This window comes from Canis lupus, chromosome 31, assembly GCF_003254725.2.
Source record: "Canis lupus dingo isolate Sandy chromosome 31, ASM325472v2, whole genome shotgun sequence".
In the NCBI taxonomy this organism is placed as follows: Eukaryota; Metazoa; Chordata; class Mammalia; order Carnivora; family Canidae; genus Canis; species Canis lupus.
The window spans coordinates 37,018,557-37,039,731 of NC_064273.1; the positions used below are offsets into that span (position 1 = coordinate 37,018,557).

At 51.5% G+C, this 21,175-nt stretch overlaps 1 protein-coding gene across 8 annotated transcripts in view; it reads left to right on the top strand.

The window, feature by feature from the left end:
• PKNOX1 (PBX/knotted 1 homeobox 1) overlaps nucleotides 1-21,175 on the top strand; it is a 62,296-nt gene that overhangs the window by 37,675 nt on the left and 3,446 nt on the right. For 7 of the 8 annotated variants that reach the window (XR_004811018.2, XM_025462087.3, XM_025462084.3 and 4 more), the window contains 6 exons: nucleotides 1,072-1,242; nucleotides 5,863-5,962; nucleotides 6,537-6,634; nucleotides 12,278-12,406; nucleotides 15,833-15,909; nucleotides 19,329-19,501. Coding sequence is in view for 7 of the 8 variants with exons in the window: in XM_025462087.3 (XP_025317872.1) it covers nucleotides 1,072-1,242; nucleotides 5,863-5,962; nucleotides 6,537-6,634; nucleotides 12,278-12,406; nucleotides 15,833-15,909; nucleotides 19,329-19,501 (748 nt within the window). In the remaining variant the exon portion in view is untranslated. The remainder of the gene's footprint in view (nucleotides 1-1,071; nucleotides 1,243-5,862; nucleotides 5,963-6,536; nucleotides 6,635-12,277; nucleotides 12,407-15,832; nucleotides 15,910-19,328; nucleotides 19,502-21,175) is intronic. The other variant, XM_025462088.3, reaches the window with a different exon arrangement.

Below are 21,175 nucleotides of genomic sequence, written 5' to 3' on the forward strand. Positions count from 1 at the left end.
GAGACATAGGCAGAGGGAGAAGCAGGCTCCCTGCGGAGAGCCCGATGTGGGACTGGATCCCGGGACCCCAGGGTCACGCCTTGGGCCAAAGGCAGGCGCTCAACCGCTGAGCCACCAGGCATCCCCCTTTGTTGTTTTTTAATTTCTCATTATACGTTCAACTCTTGGTGCCTAGTGGGCTTTACCAATGCGCTGTCTGAGCTGGAGTCAGCTTCCTCAGCTTTGACCTGGGTCCAACAGTGCCCGCCCTGTGGGGTGAGCAGCAGGAGCTGTCCCCGCCTCTGGATCTCTGGTCCTCAGCCAGCAGTGTGTGGGCCGCGGGTGTAGCCGGAGGGACCCAGGCTCTTCTGACTGGCGTTCCAGCACAGGGCCTAGCAGAGCTGGGCACCCAGTCACTCGCTCTAGTGACCGATGGACTGGTTCGTTCCACAGCACCTACGGATTACTGCCTCCAGGGTCACAGGGAAGGAGCTGGGCGTTGGGTTGTGGATTCACAGGCCTGTAGTGCTTATTATTACAGACCCTTACCTACTGCGGTGGGCCGGGTTACTCTGAAACTTAGTAAAGTCACCATAAAACCTTTGTAAAAATCTTAAAAGGGCTGATCTAGTGCTGGGGGCAGAGTTCTTAGGCTTGACACCGAAAGCACAGTCCATAGAAGGCAGAGCAGGTAAATTAAGTTTTATCAAAATTAAGAGCCGCCTGTGAGATGGGTACGGATTCCTCCCCATTTACAGGTGAAGAAACCGGAGCAGAGGGAGGGGGACCTTGCTCTTTGTGTAGCAGGTCAGTGGGGCCGAGTCGAGGCCCGGCTGCCTCCGGGTGCTGTGACTCCCCAAGGACGGCACGGGGACCATCTGTGTCCCCACACGCCAGATGCAGCGAAAGTGCCAAAGGTCTGTGGCGCTGGGGTGACTCGTCGTCTTGCCTGGTTTCTGACGGGATTCCCCTCCCGTCGGGGGCTGCACGGCAGTCAGGCCAATACCCGACAGTAGTTATGTGCCGAGGATTATAATTTACCCTTAAGCTGTCATTTCCTTGTCTGAACGCCTTCATTTTCTCTGCTTCTAGATGGTCAAAGCGATCCAGGTTTTGCGTATTCATCTTCTTGAGCTGGAAAAGGTTAATGAACTGTGCAAAGATTTCTGCAGTCGCTACATTGCTTGTCTAAAAACGAAAATGAACAGTGAGACTCTCCTGAGCGGAGAACCTGGAAGCCCGTACTCCCCTGTCCAGTCCCAGGTATCTATGTGGGTCCTGCTGAGCTTCGGGGTGACTGTACGATCTGCACGGGTGACGGGTGCTGTCCTCTGAGACCAGTAGCCCTGTCAGAGCCCCTGGGCTGTCTTAGGGCCAACCTCCAGCCAGGAGGACAGGCCCTCGAGGCGTCGTGCAAGTAAGTGGGGTGAGGCCTCGACTTGTGTACCAGACCCTGGATCCCACCTTTCTGGAGGATGGACTGCCATTCACTGCTTTCCTTTTTCTTTGGAATATGGTTTTTGTTATTTCTTAAAATTGTGGTAAAATACATGTCATAAAACGTAGCATCTTAATCATTTTTAAGTGTACAGTTCGGTGGCATTAAGCATCTTCCCGCTGCTGTGCAAACCATCGTCACCATCCATCTCCAGAGCTTTTCATCTTCGTAGACTGAAATGCTGTCCTCATTAAATGCTGACTCTCCACCTTCCCTCCCCCACCCCTGGCCCCTACATTCTACTTGCTGTCTCTGTGAGTTTGATTAGTCTACGTACCTCATGTAGGGGATCGTACCGTATTTGTCCTTTTGTGTTTGACACGATGTCCTCAGGGTTCATCCGTGTTGAAGCACTATTATACTTGAGCCATTCTGTGGTACGTAGTGACACTCGTGGTTGTAGTGTGCGGTTCTCCGATGGCTAATGGTGTTGACCTTCTTTTCATGAGCATGTTTGCCATCGGTGGATCCTCCTTGGTAGAATGCCTGTTCATGTCTTTAGCTCATTTTCCTTCTTTTTCTTTCTTTCTTTCTTTCCTTTTTTTTTTTTTTAAGAATCTTCTTTTTTTTAAATTTTATTTATTTGTTTATTTGTGAAAGACAGAGAGAGAGGCAGACATAGGCAGAGGGAGAAGCAGGACCCATGCAGGGAGCCCGACATGGGACTCGATCCCAGGTCTCCAGGATCACGCCCTGGGCTGAAGGCGGCGCTAAACCGCTGAGCCACCCGGGCTGCCCTAAGTACCTGTCTTTTATTGGCTGTATGGTTTGTAAATATTTTTGCCCAAGTCTGTAGCTTATCTTTTCATCCACTTAACAGGATTTTTCACAGAGCAAACACTTTAAATTTTGACCAAGTCCCCTTTATCAACTTTTCCTTTGATGAATTGTGCTTTTGGTGTTAAGTCTGCCCTGCCTTAGATCCCAAAAATTTTCTGTAGTTTTTTTTTTTTCTGAAAGTTTTATATTTTACATTTAAATCCATGACCCATTTATTTTTATTAAAAAAATTTTTTTTCCATGACCCATTTTGAGTTAACTTTTGTATAAAGTACAAGTTTAGGCTGAGGTTCTTTCTCTGGCCTCTAGATGTCCAGTGCTCCAGCACCATTTCTTGAAATTCCTCCACTGAATTGCTTTTATGACTGATTGTCAAAAATCAGTCAGGCGTATATGTGTTGGTTTGTTCTGGTGTTGTCTGTTCTGTTCCACTGATCTGTGTGTTTATACCATCCACTCTTGGTTATGGTAGTTATTCAGTAAGTCTCAAACTTGAATAGACTGTTTCTTCCCACTCTATTCTCCTTTTTAAAAGTTATTTTAGTTATTCTAGTTCCTTTCCATATAAATTTTGGAATAATCTTGTCTATATCAACAATAATAAAATTGAGATTTTGGGAGGAATTGCATCAAGCCTCTGTATCATTCTGGGGAGAATTGATGTCTTTACTCTGTTGACTCTTCCAGTTCACAGACCTGTTATGTGTCTCCATTTATTTACTCTTCTGTCATTTCTTTCATTAGTGTTTTGTAGCTTTGTTAATAGAAGTCCTGCACATATGTTTTTAGGATTAACACCTACATGTTTTGTTTTGTTTTGTTTTGTTTAGCAATTGTAAATGGTATTTGTTTAAGATTTTAATTAATTAATTAATTAATTTTTTAAAAAAAGATTTTATTTAATCATGACAGACACAGAGAAAGAGAGAGAGGCAGAGACACAGGCAGACGGAGAAGCAGGCTCCATGCAGGGAGCCTGATGTGGGACTCCATCCCGGGTTTCCAGGATCATGCCCCGGGCCGAAGGTGGCGCCAAACCGCTGGGCCATCAGGGCTGCCCTAATTTATTTTTTTAAAAGATTTTATGTATTTATCCATGAGAGACAGAGAGAGAGGGGGGCAGAGACACAGGCAGAGGGAGAAACAGGCTCCCTGTGGGGAGCCTGATGCGGGGCTCGATCCAGGACCCCGGGGTCACGCGCTGAGCCGAAGGCAGAGGCTCCACCGCTGAGCCATCCAAGCGCCCCTAGTATTATATTTTAACTTCAGTGTCCCTATTGATATTTAGAAATACAGTTGATTTTGTATGTTTATCCTGCATCTTGTAACCTTGCTGAGCACACATATTGTTTCTAGAAGGTCCTTTTCACAGATTCCTTAGGATGTCCTACCTGTTTGGTTATGTCATCTGCAGATCGGAACTCTCCGCTTCCTTCCTGATCTGTATGCTTTTCGTTTCCTTGTCTTGCTGCGTTGGCTAGAACATCTGGCAATATCTTGAATACCATTGGTCAGAGTGGACATCCTGCCTTATTCTCAATCTTAGGGGAAAGCGTTCCTCCTTTCACTATCAATTGTAGTTTTTTTTTTTTTTAAGATTATTTATTATTTATTCATGATAGACACAGAGAGAGAGGCAGAGACATAGGCAGAGGGAGAAACAGGCTCCATCCCGGGAGTCCGATGCGGGACTTGATCCCGGGACTCCAGGGTCGTGCCCTTGGCAAAAGGCAGGCGCCAAATAGCTGAGCCACCCAGGGATCCCCTCAATTGTAGTTTTAGTGGAAGGTTTTTTCTAGATGCTCTCATCAAGTGGAGGCAGTTCCCCTCTAATCCTATTTTTCTGAGAGTTTCTATTAATGTTGAATTTTGTCAAATGCTTTCCCTGTATGAATTGATACGATTGTGATTTTTCTTGTTTCCTCTGTTAACATGGTAGTAGATCACATTACTTGACTGTTTCAATACTGAACAATCCTCACATTTTTTGAATCAACCCCACTTGGTATGGCACACAATTCTTTTTCTGTAGGTTCCTGAATTCTGCTTGCTAATGTTAGGCGTTTGTGTGTCTGTATTGAAGGATATTGGTCTGTAGTTGCTTTTTTGTTACCGTCTTTGTGTAGGTTTGGTACCATATTCATACAGCTTTATGGAATAAAAGGAAAAGCGTTTCTTCCTTTTCTCTTTCTGGAAGTGATTGTGTAGAATTGGTGTTAATTCTTTACATGTTTGATAGAATTCTCCACTGGCACTAGCTGGACCTAGAGATTTCTTTTTTGAGTTTTCAGATTATGCATTTGGTGCCCTTAGTAGTTCTAAGGCTGTTCAGATGAGCTGTTTCATACTAGCTCCTGTCTCAGATGTCAGATGCATGTGTGCCGGGTGGTCCACAGCCCTGCTTCTTGCCTGCTGATGCGTGTAGGGTCTGCAGTGCTCTCCTCTGTTTTGTTACTGATATTGGTAATTTGCCATCTCGCTTTGTTTTTTCTAACTCTTATAGAGGTTTGTCAGTAGATTGATGATTGATCTTTGCAAAGAACCAGCTCTTTTTTCATCGATCTCTGTTGTTCAATTTTCATTTTCATTGACTGCTTTTGATCTTACTATTTCCTCCCTTCTTTTTAGAAAAAAAATCTTTTTAATGATTTTATTTATTTATTGATGAGAGACACAGAGAGAGAGAGAGAGAGGCAGAGACGCAGGCAGAGGGAGGAGCAGGCTCCATGCAGGGAGCCTGATGTGGGACTCGATCCAGGACCCTGGGGATCACGATGTGAGCCGAAGGCAGACATTCAACCATTGAGCCACCCAGAAGCCCCTCCTTTCTTTTTGCTTTGGTTTCCTTCTGTTCCTCTTTTTTTTTTTTTTTTTTTTTTTTTCTGTTCCTCTTTTTATAGGTTCTGGATGATGGGTGCTTGGGTTATTGATTTGGGTGAATTAACTTTTATTCTAACCAAGTTAATGGGCTAGATTTTATATAAGCTGTACCTACCAAAGCTTATACACACATTCAAATTGATGTGGCGTCCTGCAGAGTCATGGTCTTTGGATGATGTCCACCGATGCTGTTTAACTGCTCAAATATCTGGGTGTCTGCTGCGTGCCAGGCCCAATGCCTGGATGCCAGGTGCAGAGCTTCCTTCCCTTGCCAACCACCAGTGCAGCCATCAGAGTGAATGGATAGATTGGCCTGTTGGCACGTACCTTCAGATGGGTGGAATCTTGATGTGGTGTTGATGGTCATCTTTGTGGAACCTGCTGCGGGCCGGGCCCAGACCTAGCACTCTACAGACATGAGCACCAGGGAGCTCACCTCTTTTACGATGATTAATATGATGACAAGATGAACGATAATGTTTTAGAAGCCAGATTGAAACTAGTATCTCAGTATTGATCGTCGTATTTGATACTGGGTCAGTCTTGGATCTCTTGGTCTGCAGGTATGTGAGGTGCACTTTACAGGACACTTGTCGCCTCATTACATCTCTTTGTCTCAAATACCTTTCCTTCATTAATGATACCATTAGGCCACTTGTTTTAAAGTTTTACATGTGGGTTTTCTGTTTTCCAGTAACCCCTCCCTGTGTATTTCTGACCCACAGCAGATTCAGAGTGCCATCTCAGGCACGCTCAGCCCCCAGGGGATCGTGGTTCCAGCATCTGCCCTGCAGCAGGGGAACGTAACCATGGCAACAGTAGCAGGTATGCTGGCGGAAGAAAGGATGCTCTTTCCTTGAGCTTTTGTGGAAAAGTCCTTTATGTTACAACAGAGAAGTGTGTAAATGTAATTTCTAATTAATGTCAGTTTCTGATACAGGAGTGGCAAAATCTAGAGCTCTTAGAATTGAATGCCTGTTTCTTGTTTTAATTCTCAGTAACAAATATGTTATGCAAATTGTGTTTCCCTACCAAAAAATTTGAGGGAGAAAGGTTTTGTTTTTTATTTTTTTAAAAGATTTTATTTATTTATTCATGAGAGACACAGAGAGAGAGAGAGACATAGAGGGAGGAGCGGGCTCCCTGCGGGGATCAATCCCATGACCCTGGGGTCACACCCTGAGCTGAAGAAGGGCGCCCAACCACTGAGCCCCACAGGTGCCCCAGGGAAGTTGTTAATAATTTATAGAGACAAGTCAACCAGTAAAGTATTGATCATTTGAAATGATTTAAAAACCAGACTGGAGATTTTATTCCTTTCACACATACATTCAGTATATTGAGAATATGGTTTTAAATTGTTGAGACTCACGAGTATTTTCATTTCTTCCTTCTTCAGGTGGCACAGTATATCAACCTGTCACAGTTGTCACTCCTCAAGGCCAGGTAGTGACACAAGCGCTGTCGCCTGGCACGATCAGGATCCAGAACTCCCAGGTGCATATGCCATTTCTGTGGGAGGGCTTGGGGACGAGTTGCGCGAGTTGGGGGGGCAGCAGGAGATCCAGGCTTGGTCTGTTCCCTGTGCCTGAAGATGGTTTGTCTCAAGCTGGCTTTCATATAGCGATCTCCAGTTAATCTCAGTGTCAGTGTTTTGTCTCATTTATCCTTCGTTTTCCTCATTGTAAAAAAGTTGGCAAAGTTCAGAAAGTCTAAGGAAGCAGAGAAAGTCATCCATTACCCCTTCTCCTAAGCATCCACTGTCTTCAATTTTAACACCGGATCGTGTAGTTGTCTCTGGATCAGGAGACTTGCTGTGTAGAGACACTCTTCCTGCCCCCGTGGAGGTTCACAGCAGACCCAGCACTGCCAAGGCCTTTCTGCTGTGCACCTGCTGGGCCAGCAGCGCTTCAGGCTGGTCCTCGGGGAGGCCAGGGCACTTCCTTAACATCCTTCCACAGCCTGATGGGAAAGCTGCGCAAGGGCTGCCCCTCCCGTGCTCCGGGTTGCCCAGTGGAGGCCCCGCCCCAAGGAGGCTGGTCTGCCCCTCCTGCCTCCTGGGGAATACTGGCTCCCAGAACAAAGGAGGCAGCTTTCTGGCCAGAAGCAGCGGGTGGATATGCTGTTCCATGCTGTGCTGAGGTCATGGTCCTCTCCCTGGGCCTATGCAGTAAGAGGAGGTTGGACTCGGCTGCATCTAAATTACAGAGACACACACACGGATGCATACAGCCTTGTTTATCACATTTAGTTAGGGTTAAATCAGTTAATGTTCCTGTTATCAGCTCCTATGTAAAAGCACAGATTCATTCTTTCTGTTAGTTCTTCGTCTTTGGCCTGCACACATATTTTGCACAAGCTCCTGACGACTCGGAGGCCCAGCCTGGGAGATGTTGGTGTCTCCCTCAAACAGAGAGCAGATGTGAGAGGGCCTGGGGCAGCCACAGGCTTGCCCCGCCAATCCAGGGGTTACTGCCTCTCACTTCAAGGACAGAGTTGAGCTGGAGCAGGGGGCCTTGTCATCTGGGCACATGAGGTCTCGCCAAGCCTGGCAGTGGGTAGAGGAGAAGCTGGGCTCCACCAGCATTGTCTTTGGATTCTCCAACCAACCCACTTTCCCTGGAGCTTTCCATTTACCATGGCTGTGAACACAAGGCAGCGTCTGGTTTGCAGGTGCTTTTAGAGAAAAACACTTTAAAGTGAGGTGCCTTCCTTATATAGTAGAGGTTTATTTGCCCTGTTGCTTAAGAAGAAAACTTTCTGGGGTGCCGGGGGCGCTCAGTCAGTTAAGCGTCCAACTCCTGATTTCAGCTCAGATCATGATCTCAGAGTCGTGAGATCATGCCCAACTGCTCACATTGGGCTCCATGCTCAGCAGGGAGTCAGATTCTCTCTCTGCCTCTCCCTGCTGCGTGCTCTCTTGCTCACTCTCCCCCTCTTCCTCTCTCAAATAAATCAGTCTTTAAGAAAAAAAAAAGAAATTTTTCTACTTAACTGAATTTTCTTATAGATGGACATGACTAGTTTAGCAAACACACAGAGTTTGTATTCAGCATAACCCCTTCTGACACGGGACGTGCACGTGACCCTCCCCAGCCCCGTTAGGCAGACTCCTTGCAGCCTGTGCACTGTCCTGGCACTGGTGCTCGGTGGTTCTCCACCGAGGTGGTTCACCCTGCACCTGTCCCCTCCCTGTCACGCCCCTGCCCAGTACAGCTCCCGGGGCAGCAGGGCCGGAAGCCAGAGACACGAGCTGCCCCAGGTTTGGAACAGAAGAATAAACAGATGGACTGTGGGCCCTGGGGGCAGGCGTTCTTTGAATAAAATCTGTATGTGGTCTATGTGATTTTTATTGTGGCTATTTGGGCTGCTCTGGGCGCTTTTTTTCCCCCATTTTCTTTTTTTTGGGGGGGATTGGTTCTTGCTGGGCTTCAGATAATTGGGGAGAGTGACTTAACCACTGATAGTTTCTGTTTCTGTGTCAGAAACTATGGGGTAGGTTTTACCAAGAAAACTGCTCACTGCCCGTCATAGCTCCTGTTGTCACTCTGGCCTGCGTCATTCCGGGCAGCCGAGCAGTGGCAGTCACTGGTGAGCCCTTGCGATGCTCATCCTGTGGTGTCCCCGACCTGCTCCGTCCTGCCCCGAGTCTGGCTGGGGCAGACTTTAGCATCGCCACTGCCCCCCAGAAGAGCATCGGCCACTGTAGGCCACGTCCTGACCTACTGCCCATCAACAGGAGGTGGGATTTGGCCTCTTCCTAGGACATCTCCATGGAAAGGTGTTTCTACTTCTAAAAATATGTTTTCAAGAAACGAGAAGTAGCCAGGGGGATTTCATTGGTTTCCTGTCCCTCCAGTCCACCCCTCTTTCCCAGGAGAGTCTTATTTATACGATATTTATACATTTTAGGTTTCTGCTATTGTTTGGCTTATGACAAGGTTTTTTGCCTCCGTTTTACTCTTATTTTGCTTTTTTAAATCTGCTGTGTGTCCAGCTGAGGGTGCAGGGAGCTGAGAGGCATGGAGCAAACCACCGCCCTTCCCGCCTGTTCCCTCCTCTCCCCTCAAGCAACTGCTTTCTGATCTTGCTGCTCTTTCCTCCCCGTTGATAAGTAAGAATCCTCCCTCTTCACTCCCCCATAAGCCCCTGGATTGGGCTCTCGTCCTGGTCGGGGCCTAGACCATCTGCACACTCCCCTCGCTGAGGCTCTTCCCCGTCCTGCCCGTGCGTCGGTGTGGCCAGACCTGTTCTCAGCATTATTGTCATCATGACCGGTCAGCACTGCTCTCCACGGAGCTAAGTGTGATGCTGTGAGCACCGGGCTTCTCCGCCTCAGAGGTGTCTGGCCCAGTTCAAAGTGCTCTGAGGGTGCCCTCGCCAGCACCCTGGCCTGACTCCCAGGCGCCCCGCTGGCGAGAAGGCACAGTGGTGCTGCGTGTCCCCAGCAGCTCTCCCCTCCCGGCCTCAGGGGCTCTTCCCTGTCCAGGCTGGACATTGGGCATGTTCTTGAACTTTCCTTTGACATGCCATTGAAGGAGTTCTCTACTTTTTTGGTTTTACGCTCCACTATGAACATTTCCAGCGAACATGTGCATGGGAAGTACATTTTGTTGAGTCTCTGCAAACCTGAAAAGACTTTATTTTGGTGTCGTACTTGATGCAGACCGTTTATAAGTACGGTTTCGGATGACATCGCGCGCATCAGGACGGGGAGCGAGGCATTCCTGGGCTCTAGTGGCAGTGTCGCCCTGGGGAGGAGGTCAGCGTTCACTGCTTTTCTGTTGCTGTTTTCTCCTTTCAGACGCTTCTCTGAGCTGTTGCTGAGCCCTTGGAAAACCTCGTGTTCCTGAGTCTGAGACCTCTCCTTGCGGTCTGGGACAGCCCTGCCCCCACCCTGGCACGCTCCTCTCTTTCCAGAACCCTTGCTAATTGAACATTAGACTTTCTGAATCGAACCTCTGAGTTTTTGTGTTGTTTTGTATTTGTGCTCCCGTTGTCTGCTTTCTGAGAGGTTTCCTTTTACCTCCCGGCCCACCCACGCAGGCTGACCTCTTCAGCTCAGTTTGGATTTCCTAGACTCTTCCTCGCCCTCCGTGCTTTCTTTTGAAGTAGCTCTTGTTTTTGCTTCATGGGAGGTTGAAGTTGTCTTCAGTTTCTGCATTCTCTCTGTTTCCTCTGCGTCTCAACGTTTCTTCACTTTGGTATCTTTGGTTTCAGTGGAGGCTTTCAAGTGTTTGGGGACAGTTGGCTGTCCTCGAACTATAAACATGAGCCGCCGGAAAGCCGTTGGGTGCAGGGCAGGTGCAGGGCCATGGCGGGCCGCCTTCTCCACTGGCTGGCCTCCGGAGTGTGTTCTCTACCCAGTGTCTCCAGAGAAGGACTCTCAGATTTCTTGCCCAGGGCCTAGGCCTGGCTGCAAGGGCAGGAGTGGGTTGGGGTCTCCCATTTTGTGGGTAGACTTTTCTCACCCCCATTGTTGGCTTTGCATCTCGTTCCCACTGTCCAGCTGGGCCCATGGGTCCCTAGGCTCCTGCAGGGCAGAGGGCAGATTGGTCGTCTGCAGAGAATGATAGAGAGGGTCTGGGGGCTCTCGCTGCTTCTTAGACAGACTTCTGACCAGTCTCCTAGGCTTTTAAATCCCCACTTGTCCAGTCCTGGGCTGTGCTGGAGCTCAGCAGGGCCCATGGCCATTCCGTGCAGAGGCCCTTGGCCTCCTTTCTCACGCCACCTTGTTGGCACTCAGGCTCTCTTGGGAGCATCCGTGAGGTCGAGTCACGCAGCCAGCTGTCACTTTGCCTCTCTTTGAGCCTACATTTGCTTTAACCGTGCACAAAAAAGCAACACTGAAAAAAAAAAAAAAAAAAAGCAACACTGAGCATTTGTCCGATTTCATGAAGAACATATATTAATTGAGACAGGTAAGGCAGATGAGCTAAATTTTGGCCCTGGGTGCTTTGGAGTTAGTATTAAAAGTTCATTTCCTATTCTTTTTCCTGCACACGAACACGAGTGTCGAGGGGGTGCCCAACACCATGGCTCTCAGGCCTTTAAGAGATAAATACATTTCACAAACACTTAGGCCTTTATTAATAATCTTGAGTTTTAAACATTTCAAGAGGCAGGTAGTGTCTTGTCTCCTGTAAGTCAAAAATTCCGCTTCGATGTCATTGAGGCTTTTAGAGAATATATCCGAAGTGACCTAGAGCCAGAGGAAGTAGAGATAATACAGTGACCTCCCGAAATTGAGTTCCTCTCCTTTCAACTGTGTCTGTGAAAACATCACATGGACGGTAGTTGGTCTCTTCAGTCAGATTCCTGCATGAGTCCTGGGTTGCCGCGTGCACAGCAGCAGAGCTGTGCCCAGTGTGTCTGCGCCCGGGCCCGAGCGAGCGGTGCCGCTGGCCTTCCTGGTCCGTGTCGTGTGCGCCGACGACACCACCTCCACAGGCGTGCTGGGCGTGAGCGGCGGCACCTGGGGCCTGGGGTCGGTGGGTCGGAAGCCTGGCCCTACAGACCTCAAATCTTTCTTACGTTTGTGTGAAAGACACGCATGTAACGAGTTTGTGGGGGTGCTGTGTGGTCCTTCCTTTAGGAGGGAAACAGGCGGAGTGTGTCCTTGCTGTCCTCAGAGGCGACGGAGGCCGCGTCTGCGGTGGCTCCTGAGGCGTCTGGGCCAGCGGCGGTCGCCTTGGTCCCCCTGAGCCGGGTGTCTGCACTGTGTGTGCCTCTGTCTTTCCTCCGTTCAGCCCACGTGGCCGCCTCTCGTTCCTGCTGACTGCTCGGATCTCTAGGCCAGGGTGTAGGTGTTGTCACGGGCGTGACACGAAACCGAGCGGTGGGCTTGCTGGGGCCGTGGGACTCCCCTGTCTGCGGGGCAGTGGCCGCGAGGCCCTCTGGGCTCCTGTGTCAGCGCCTCGCTGGCTGCGGGGCCACTGAGCGTGGGACAGCAGGGTAAATAGAGAGAACGCAGAGGGAGCCACCGCGCAGGTGAGCCCGTGCGGCCGACACGCGCCTCCGCTGGCAGCATGTCATTTAGCCATGAGACCTTTGCTTATTTTCTCCATCTGAAGTCGTAAGCTACTTGCATGTGCCGTGATTTTCTGTACTTTCTAACGTTGTTTTTCAATTGTTTAAAAGCTTCAGTTACAGTTAAACCAAGATCTAAGCATCTTGCATCAAGATGATGGCTCATCTAAGAATAAAAGGGGTGTTTTGCCGAAGCACGCTACCAACGTGATGAGATCTTGGCTCTTCCAGCACATAGGGGTAAGAATGCACGTGACCGCGCGGCCGGCAGCGCCCGGAGACGCCCGCTCGCTGGCTTACTCTCCAGGAAAAATGTACTGCGTGCGTGGACAGGCCTGGTGTGCGTGTCGGTGTCTGGCTGACTGTCCCCGTGTTAGGGTGGAGCGTGGGTCAGACGAGGTCCCTGCCTCAGGGACGTCACCAGGAGGGCCCCGCTGCCAACACGGGAAGTACTTCCCCCCTGTGTTAACCATCTACGGCCACGCAGGGTGACGGGGCGAGGCCACCCTAGAGGAGTGCGCAGAGAGGAGGAACGCGGGCAAAACCTGGGGAAGCAGTGACATTTTAGATCTCGGATCTCAGAGGAAGATGAGGTAGGGTGGAAGGTCGAGCCGCGGACAGCGGTCGGCACGTGAGCTTATTGACCTTGAGATAGCCTTTGGCCCTGCAGACAGCCCCGGCCCGTCCACACGGAGCCTGCACACCTGTTTGCTCACCTGGATCAGGGCCACACCTGTGAAGGTGGCCCGTCTGAGGAAGCACACACTTGCTCATCCATATACTGGCCAAGACTTGCTCATTACCCATTTGCGATCCTCATCCCCGTGCCCCTGAACTTGGGGGAGGCCCATGACCCAGAGCAGCTTTCAGGAGTGACAACCCAGTGTAGCAGCCAGGGTCAGGAGCGATGGGCTTGGCTAGGGGAGTGTGTGACGAGACAGAGGCAAGTGGCCACTACCTGCTGCGTGCAACCTGACCGGGGGAAGGGGGGCGCCCACAGGGTCGTGCAGGCACAGGTGCAGAGGCTGCTCTGTGTCCGGGAGGGGAGGCGGCCCTGTAGGGAGCCGGCTGGCAGCCTCGGGAGCCAGCTTTGTGGCCAGGTGCTTTCATCGCAGCTTCCGTTCCCTCGGAGGGCACATGCCACCAGCCCCCTGCAGCCCTGGCTGCCTCCCTGTCCCCCGTTGCCCACGGCGCCAGCCGGCTTTGCCCCTTTGCTTCACCACCTCGGGTACCCACTCATGTCTTTGGTCACCGACTGCTTCCTCCGCGGCCCTGCCTTGCTCATCGGTGTCCTAGGGCCCTGCGGCTGTCAGCGAGGTATCCCTTGGGCCCTTTCTATGCATCCGCCCTCTGGGGCACCTGCTGCCTGGGCCTGAGGCCTACATTTGTTCCTGGCATCGGTCTCTATCCTCGCCCTGACCGTGGGCCCCCAGGACAGCGCCAGTCTCCGTCATCTCCTGTCTTCCGGGGTTCAGCCCTTGTCACTGCCAGCCAGCACCCCCTTTTCTCTAACTGGTGCCAGGCTCTTTCCCTGGGAGACAGCGGTGCAGGGTGGCAGCCGACCCCGGGCTTGGAACTGGGCCGTGAGGTCGCCAAGCAGTTCTGGGGAGGGGATAGGACCCCTCTCCATTTCCTGGCCCCCAGCTTCTCTCCTGTCCTGCTCTGTGGCTCCGTTCTCTGCTGAGCCACCCCGCCTGCAGGCCACGCCGACCGTTCGGGGAGCAGTGCTGTCTCTGAGCAGCGGGGCCACATCCGGATAGTCGTCCTGGAAGTGAGGGCTTGTGCGGACACAGTGGTTCGGCGATGTTCAGTATAGCGGTGGGAAGGCTCGGGATGTGATTCGGGCACATCCGTGGCCAGGCTGTCCCACAGCTAGTTCCCGTGGTAGACGAGGGCCCGAGCCCCCGGCAGGCCCAGGGGTGGCAGTGAGAGGGCGGGCCCTCCCCGCCGCTGGTGCCGAGGTGGTGCCACCCGCGCGTGTCTGCGCCGCAGGATCGCAGATGAGTGCTGGCCTGGCGGCTTCCTCGGAGGTGCCCTTTAAGGTCATAATAATTTCTAAAACAATAAATCCTGTTTGTTCCTTTTATTTTCTCCTTTCCTACGAAGCATTTTCTGTCCCCTCTTGCCCACGTTTTTTTGAGACCCAGTCCTCTTCGCTGGAGGCCAGCGGTTTACTGCACGAGGGGTTTGCTTTCTGTCTAGTGCACTCAGGCTTCCTGCCCCCTTTTATTTTATGAGCTTTTAAACGGTATTTGCATTTCTGTAACCTCTACCCCGGCACCATATGTGGTGGCATCACACCGAACCGCTGTCCATCTGAGGGGACAGCCAGCACGGGGGGACTGTGGCACCACGCTGCGGTGACTGTCCCTCTTGCCGCATGCTCTCTGGGGTCCTGGACAGTCCAGAATAAGGGACTTCGGTGCCGGTAGGTTTTCCAGTAAATGTCTTAGGGTTTCTTTCTTTCTTTCTTTCTTTTCTTTCTTTTCTTTCTTTCTTTCTTTTCTTTCTTTTCTTTCTTTCTTTTCTTTTCTTTTCTTTCTTTTCTTCTTTTCTTTTCTTTTCTTTCTTTCTTTCTATCTATTTATTTATGATAGTCACAGAGAGAGAGAGAGAGAGGCAGAGACACAGGCAGAGGGAGAAGCAGGCTCCATGCACCGGGAGCCCGATATGGGATTCGATCCCGGGTCTCCAGGATCGCGCCCTGGGCCAAGGCAGGCGCCAAACCGCTGTGCCACCCAGGGATCCCTGTCTTAGGGTTTCTACACGTGGGCAGTGATTGGGCCTTGGAGAAACCGCTGATTACTGTAGGTAGGGCTCATTTTCCTTTGGTACATCTGACAGTTTTGACAGGTACTTCTGGTTTAATTCTGTTCTTTAAAGTGAACTGTTTTCATCCTAAAAGAAAGACGACTGTAACAGGCACACACACCCCACCCCCGCCCCTGCCCAGCCTTGGGCCCGGCCCTTCCCCGGGCGGCACCTGCGGACCCAGCATGGGGGCCCTCCGTGCCTGCTTGTGTCAGCTTGCTCTCATGTGCCTGTGATCCAAGTGTGTCGCCCTGTGTCCGGCTGCCCTGCCCCTCTCCCACATCCTCCCTTTTAGCCAGCTGAAGGATGGGGAGCGTGTGGACTCTCCGGCCTCAGCTTCCTCGTCTGCAGGACGAAGAGGACGGCCGGCCGTCTCAGAAGTGACCGTGAGGCTCAGTGATTCACTTTAGGGTGTGCAGCGTGACTGCCGTGCTGTGTCTTGCTGGGTCAGAACTCAACCACATGTCCCCAGCATATGGCTCATAGCTGGGGCCTCAGTGAAGGTGTCCCTAGATGACAGATTGAATCCCAGGCTCCGGGGAGCGAGGTCCCACAGCCACAGCAGCTGGGGGCAGGGGTGGCACCGCTGGCCGCATCTCTGAGCCTTCTCACCCTGTGCCTGACCGCGCCTCAGCCTGCACTTTAACTGCTCCCGGTGCGGGTAAACGCATCCTTCTGTTTGGGACACTTGTTAAAAAAACAAATGATAAGACTAAAGAGGTTGGGGCAGAAAGCACTATCGCTACTTAGCAGCTTTTGACTAATAATTATTCGTATGCTTCTGTTCTACCTAGATAAGCTGGAGTTCCTTTTTAAAAACTGAAGTTCACATTAACGCTTCCTTTTATTTTTTAGCATCCCTACCCGACAGAAGATGAGAAAAAACAGATTGCTGCTCAGACAAATTTGACACTGCTCCAAGTTAACAACTGGTAAGCAGCGCCCATCAGCATGACCGAGCCTTGAAAATGCACTAATAAGTAGTGGAATTTGGTTGAAAATATCTTGAGTTCTTTTAACTAGCAACACTCTGCTACCACAGGGGTGGAACTGGTGGCAGGATATTTGAGAATAAATCAGCACACACTTTGAACCTTAACCTTTGATGATCGATAATACTTCACTGTGGACTTTATCCTACATCCTGCGTGTCCGGTTAGAAGTGTGTTTCTCCAGGGGCGCCTGGGGGCTCAGTCGCTTCGATGCCCGACTCTTGATCTTGGCTGAGGTCATGATCTCAGGGTTGTGGGACCGAGCCCTGCGTCAGGCTCCACACTGAGCATGGAATCTGCTTAAGATTCTCTCCGTCTCCCCACCTGCCCCCGCTCGCTTGCATGTGCTCTTTCTCTCTCTCTCTCAAAAAAAAAAATGTTTTTCTCTTTTGTGTTACTACTACCCCTAAGCCCCCACATTCATTCAGAAATGTGATGTTTTTATCAATGAGCTTCTTTAGGCAATGGATGGCGGCGATGAGGCATCCTGAGTCCCTCTGTGGCTCTCCCACCTTTGGAAACCCTGTGTCACTTTGTCCCACTCTGAGTGGGGGAGGCAGCCCCTCCGCTGTCCATGTGGTGGTCCTGCCCCACGGCAGGACTCGTCCTAAGAGGGGAATGCCTAGGGAAGTGCTGACTTTATTTTTTTATTTATTATTTATTTATTTATTTATTTATTTATTATTTATTTATTTATTTTTATTTTTTTAAAGATTTTATTTATTTATTCATGAGAGACACAGAGAGAGAGAGAGGCAGAGACACAGGCAGAGGGAGAAGCAGGCTCCATGCAAGGAGCCCGACGTGGGACTTGATCCTGGGTCTCCAGGATCATGTCCTGGACTGAAGGCAGCGCTAAACCACTGAGCCACCAGGGCTGCCCAAGTGCTGACTTTATTAATGAAATATCTTGTTCTAGTTTCGGTGTCACAAACCGCTGTGAACACTTGGTCCCACGTTTCTAAGTGTGTTCATGTCTCACTTGTACTCACAGAGGTGGGAAATGGTTTCCTCTCATAAGATGGGCATCGATTAAAGAGAAGAAAGCACTAATTTTACCACTTGTAAACACTTATCTTTTTTTTTTTTAATTTTTATTTATTTATGATAGTCACACAGAGAGAGAGAGAGAGAGAGAGAGAGAGGCAGAGACACAGGCAGAGGGAGAAGCAGGCTCCATGCAGGGAGCCCGACGTGGGATTCGATCCTGGGTCTCCAGGATCGTGCCCTGGGCCAAAGGCAGGCGCTAAACCGCTGCGCCACCCAGGGATCCCACACTTATCTTTTTAACTGTTAAAATTTAAACTTGAGGTTCGGGTAAATTCTGATATAAACGACAATCTCCCAACATATGCAGTCGTATGTGCGGGAGCTGTGCTTTGGGCGGCACTAAATATTTATCGTGCTTTTGGTCATTGTTTTAGCTTTGGGTACCAGTAATATAGGCCATGCTCTTATTTCCTGTTGAATCTCACAAACAGCGTCAGAAAAACAAAGGTTTCACATATGTTGTTGCTGTGACATTCATGATAGCCTAGTAGGCTCCGTTTTCTCGCGCGTCTCATGTGACACTTCCTGTCTGGGTTCAGTCCACATGATGGTCAATTGATTGATCGGGGGTGGACCTTAGAGTCACTTCTTTGGACATTCTGATACTTCTGAGGCTGAGCAGCAACAAAAGCATCAGAATGTTACTTTTCATCTGTTGACATTCCCCAGCTTGTTCCCTTGCTGCTCTATTACGTTAACACTTGTCTTATCTGGAAGGTTTGACATCAATTTTTAATTTTTAAATTAATAGTTTACCAGCATGACTAGCATAAAATTTCTAAAAACTTTTCATATTTGTAGCTACTTTTACTTTTTGTGAGTTTCTTTCCTTTTACATTTACAAAAGTTACATGTTGGCCTGAGCTCGAGCGCCCTGTTAGCTCGTGCCCGCACTTGGCAGCCTTGAACGGGAAGGCTGAAGAGGCAGACGCTGCAAGCTTCCCTCCCCAGGCGGCGGTGGGGTCAGGGCCCAGCTGGGGGCTCCGTGACTTCCAGGGCCCACCTTGCTTGTGTTCCAGGGGCCAGGTCACTGCCTGAAGCTCTGCGGCCTCAGTCCCCTCATTTCCATTGTAGAATGTATCGTCCGGTGATTGTAGATGCTTCTGAATGCTAGGATTTTAATTTTTAAACTCTATGTAGGGATCCCTGGGTGGCGCAGGGGTTTGGCGCCTGCCTTTGGCCCAGGGCGCGATCCTGGAGACCCGGGATCGAATCCCACGTCGGGCTCCCGGTGCATGGAGCCTGCTTCTCCCTCTGCCTGTGTCTCTGCCTCTCTCTCTTTCTCTCTCTGTGACTATCATAAATAAATAAACATTTAAAAAAAAAATAAATAAACTCTATGTAAATCTCTGCACCCAACGTAGGCCTGGAGCTCTGGGCTGCAGATGATGAGTGGCAAGCTCTGGGCTGGCCAGATGCTCCTGAGGGTCAGTCAGGATGTTAAGTGGCCTTGGAGCAGGTGCAGTTCCAGCTCTGCTGTGCATCTGGGGACCTGGAGAGCGGGGCTTGGTGGCACAGGGCCAGGACCAGCCTAGAGCCCAAGTTTCCAGGGGAGCTTGTGTTTCTCTTACACTGGGAACACAGCTCCTCACCCTCAGAGGCCTTTGCTGGGGCCGGGGTCGGGGGGGTGAGGTGACCCCCCTCCTCACTGCTACTCCTGGAGGTGGCGGCGGGACGGCCCTAAGCCTGGCAGGTGCAGCTGTGTCTGCAGCAGTGTGTGTGGTCCGGAGTGCCGCAGGCTTCCACGGGGGGCGGGGGTGGGGGCCCGGAGCTCCCCTGCCCCTCTCCCCCCCCCGCCCTCCCAGGTCCTCCGAGGGCACTGCTTTGGTGCTGGGAGGGAACGGGCTGAGGAAGGCAGTCTTCCCTGCACATATTTACAGTCAGTACCGTGTGTTCCCACATGCGACAGTGCTCCTGCCGCTCCACCTGGGCGGGGTTGGTCCCTGCGGCTGACAGTCCCTGGGGGGGGTGGCCCCAGGGTGCCGGCAGGGTGCCTGCACAGCCGAGTGACTTAGGGCAGGGGCCCCTCCGCACCCTGTCACCTGTTGAGGGCCGAAGCTCTGGCCGAGGCCGCGTGGAGGTGAGCACGAGTGGTGTCGGGCGCTGTTTGTACCCTGAGGTCCGGGCCGGAGGGGACCGCGGGGGATGCAGGGTCACTGCTCGCAGGGCGACGGGACAGGGGATCGGCAGGCAGGGCTGCCAGGTCCGGTCTGGTCCCCCGAGCTCAGACGTCTCCCCTCCCCCACCCCCCAAGCTGGGGGCTGGACACAGCGTCCTGGTGACCGCGCCGTGTCGCCCTCCATCCCCAGGTTCATCAACGCCAGAAGACGGATTCTTCAGCCTATGTTGGATTCTAGCTGTTCCGAGACTCCGAAGACGAAGAAGAAAACTGCTCAGAACAGACCAGTCCAGAGGTTTTGGCCTGACTCCATCGCCTCGGGAGCCGCGCAGCCGCCGCCCAGCGAGCTGGCCATGTCGGAAGGTGGGCGCCGCTGGGGGGGTGCGGGGGTGCGGGGGGCGGCGGCCTTCACCTCCCGGCCTGGCCGCGGTGGCCCCGTGTCCCGCGGGGAAGGCGCCGTGTGCAGGGCACCCTGCCGGACAGTCGTACGCAGCTCGCCTGCGTCTCGGGGGCCCCGCGCCCCGTGTGCTCTGTCCACCGCCACGGCCCAGGCCGCCCTGGTTTGTCCTCTTGGACCCCGTCCCCTCTCCCCGCACCACGTTCTTACGTGTGTAGACGCGGTGTTGTTAGCTCCTGTTCCTATTTCCCTTGTTCCTATTTCTGCCCAGCACTGAGGACACTCTGGGGCCCTATTTCTCAAATCCACTGTCCTGTAGGCCCCCCGCCCCCCGGAACCTGGGTGCGCATCTGTCCTTACCACTGTGCTTTCCCTGGCTTTGGATGCTGCTGCTTATTTCCATTTTGACGGTTTCTGTGTACGTCTTGGGGCATTTTAACCCCTCTTCTGTGGCTAGGCTGCCCCCAGTACCCCTGAGAGTCTTTTCCTCCATTCATGGCTCCACTTCAGAGATTACGGTCACCGTCACTGTTCTCAGGGTCCTGACATCTGTGGGTCCCATGCTGGTTCCCTCCCCAACGTCCCTGGTTTCCCTGCCCACGGGCCTGCCTGGCCATTTCTAAGTGGACGGGAGGCACTGGGACTGCCCCCTGGCCGGGGCTGGGGCTTCTGCCCTGTGGGCCGGCTTCTAAGGTCTGTTCCAGCACTGAAGTCACTGGGACCCCCTGACCCTCTGGTGCCTTGCTTTGTGTGATCGGTCCCTGTCGGTGACCCAGTGGTGCTCAGTCCTGGGCCCCCCCACAGCCAGGGCAAGACTTTGGATTGCCTCCCTCCCGCAGCCCCCATGCAGTCAGCGCTGGCTCAGAGGCCTGGCCACTGTCCTCTGATCTCCAGTGGTTCTCCGCCAGGGCCTGATTGTTTGCTGCGTGCGTGTGCAGACCCGTCTTCCTCTGAGTGTACAAGGGGGCTTTGCACAGCTGTGCTGCCGGAGGGCTGGGTCGGGCCCCTCACAGTGGATTGTAAACCATGCTTTATCTTGTTTCTTGAGTTACGCTTGTGTGCATTTAGAGCTGCGGCTTCATCATTTGGGTCTTGATATGCGGTGGTCTTTTGGTTAAATAATTTATGGTTTCAGTTTTTGTTTTCTTTTTTAATTCAAGAATTAGTTTCAAAGATAATAGTTCTCTCTCCCCCTTCCCCTCTTTCTGTCCTTGGAAAAGACAATACCTATATACTGGGAAGAAGTTCCAACAAAACTATCCAGTGAAAAGTGACTTTTCCCTCCATCCTGGCTTCACATCTTCTCAAGAAATCATCCTTATTACCCATTTGTGCTCCCAGTTCATAGATGACACGATATACTGTGCACAGACAAAAGTGAACGAACAGGTCTCTCTAGAAATGTTTCCCAGACTCTGATATATGACACTATCTTCTCCTGCCACTGTTACCTATGACTCCTGCAGACCTTCACGGATGGGCATGCGAGACCCCTGCGTGTGTGCAGTAGCAACAGAGCACCTCACTGTCCCTCGGCTGTTAGGCTGGGAGGCACAGGGGGACCAGCATGTTATAAGGTCCCTGGTCTCTTTTGTGTTCCTCGTGGCACCTGCTTTCTGCCCTGCATGTCTGTGTTCTTA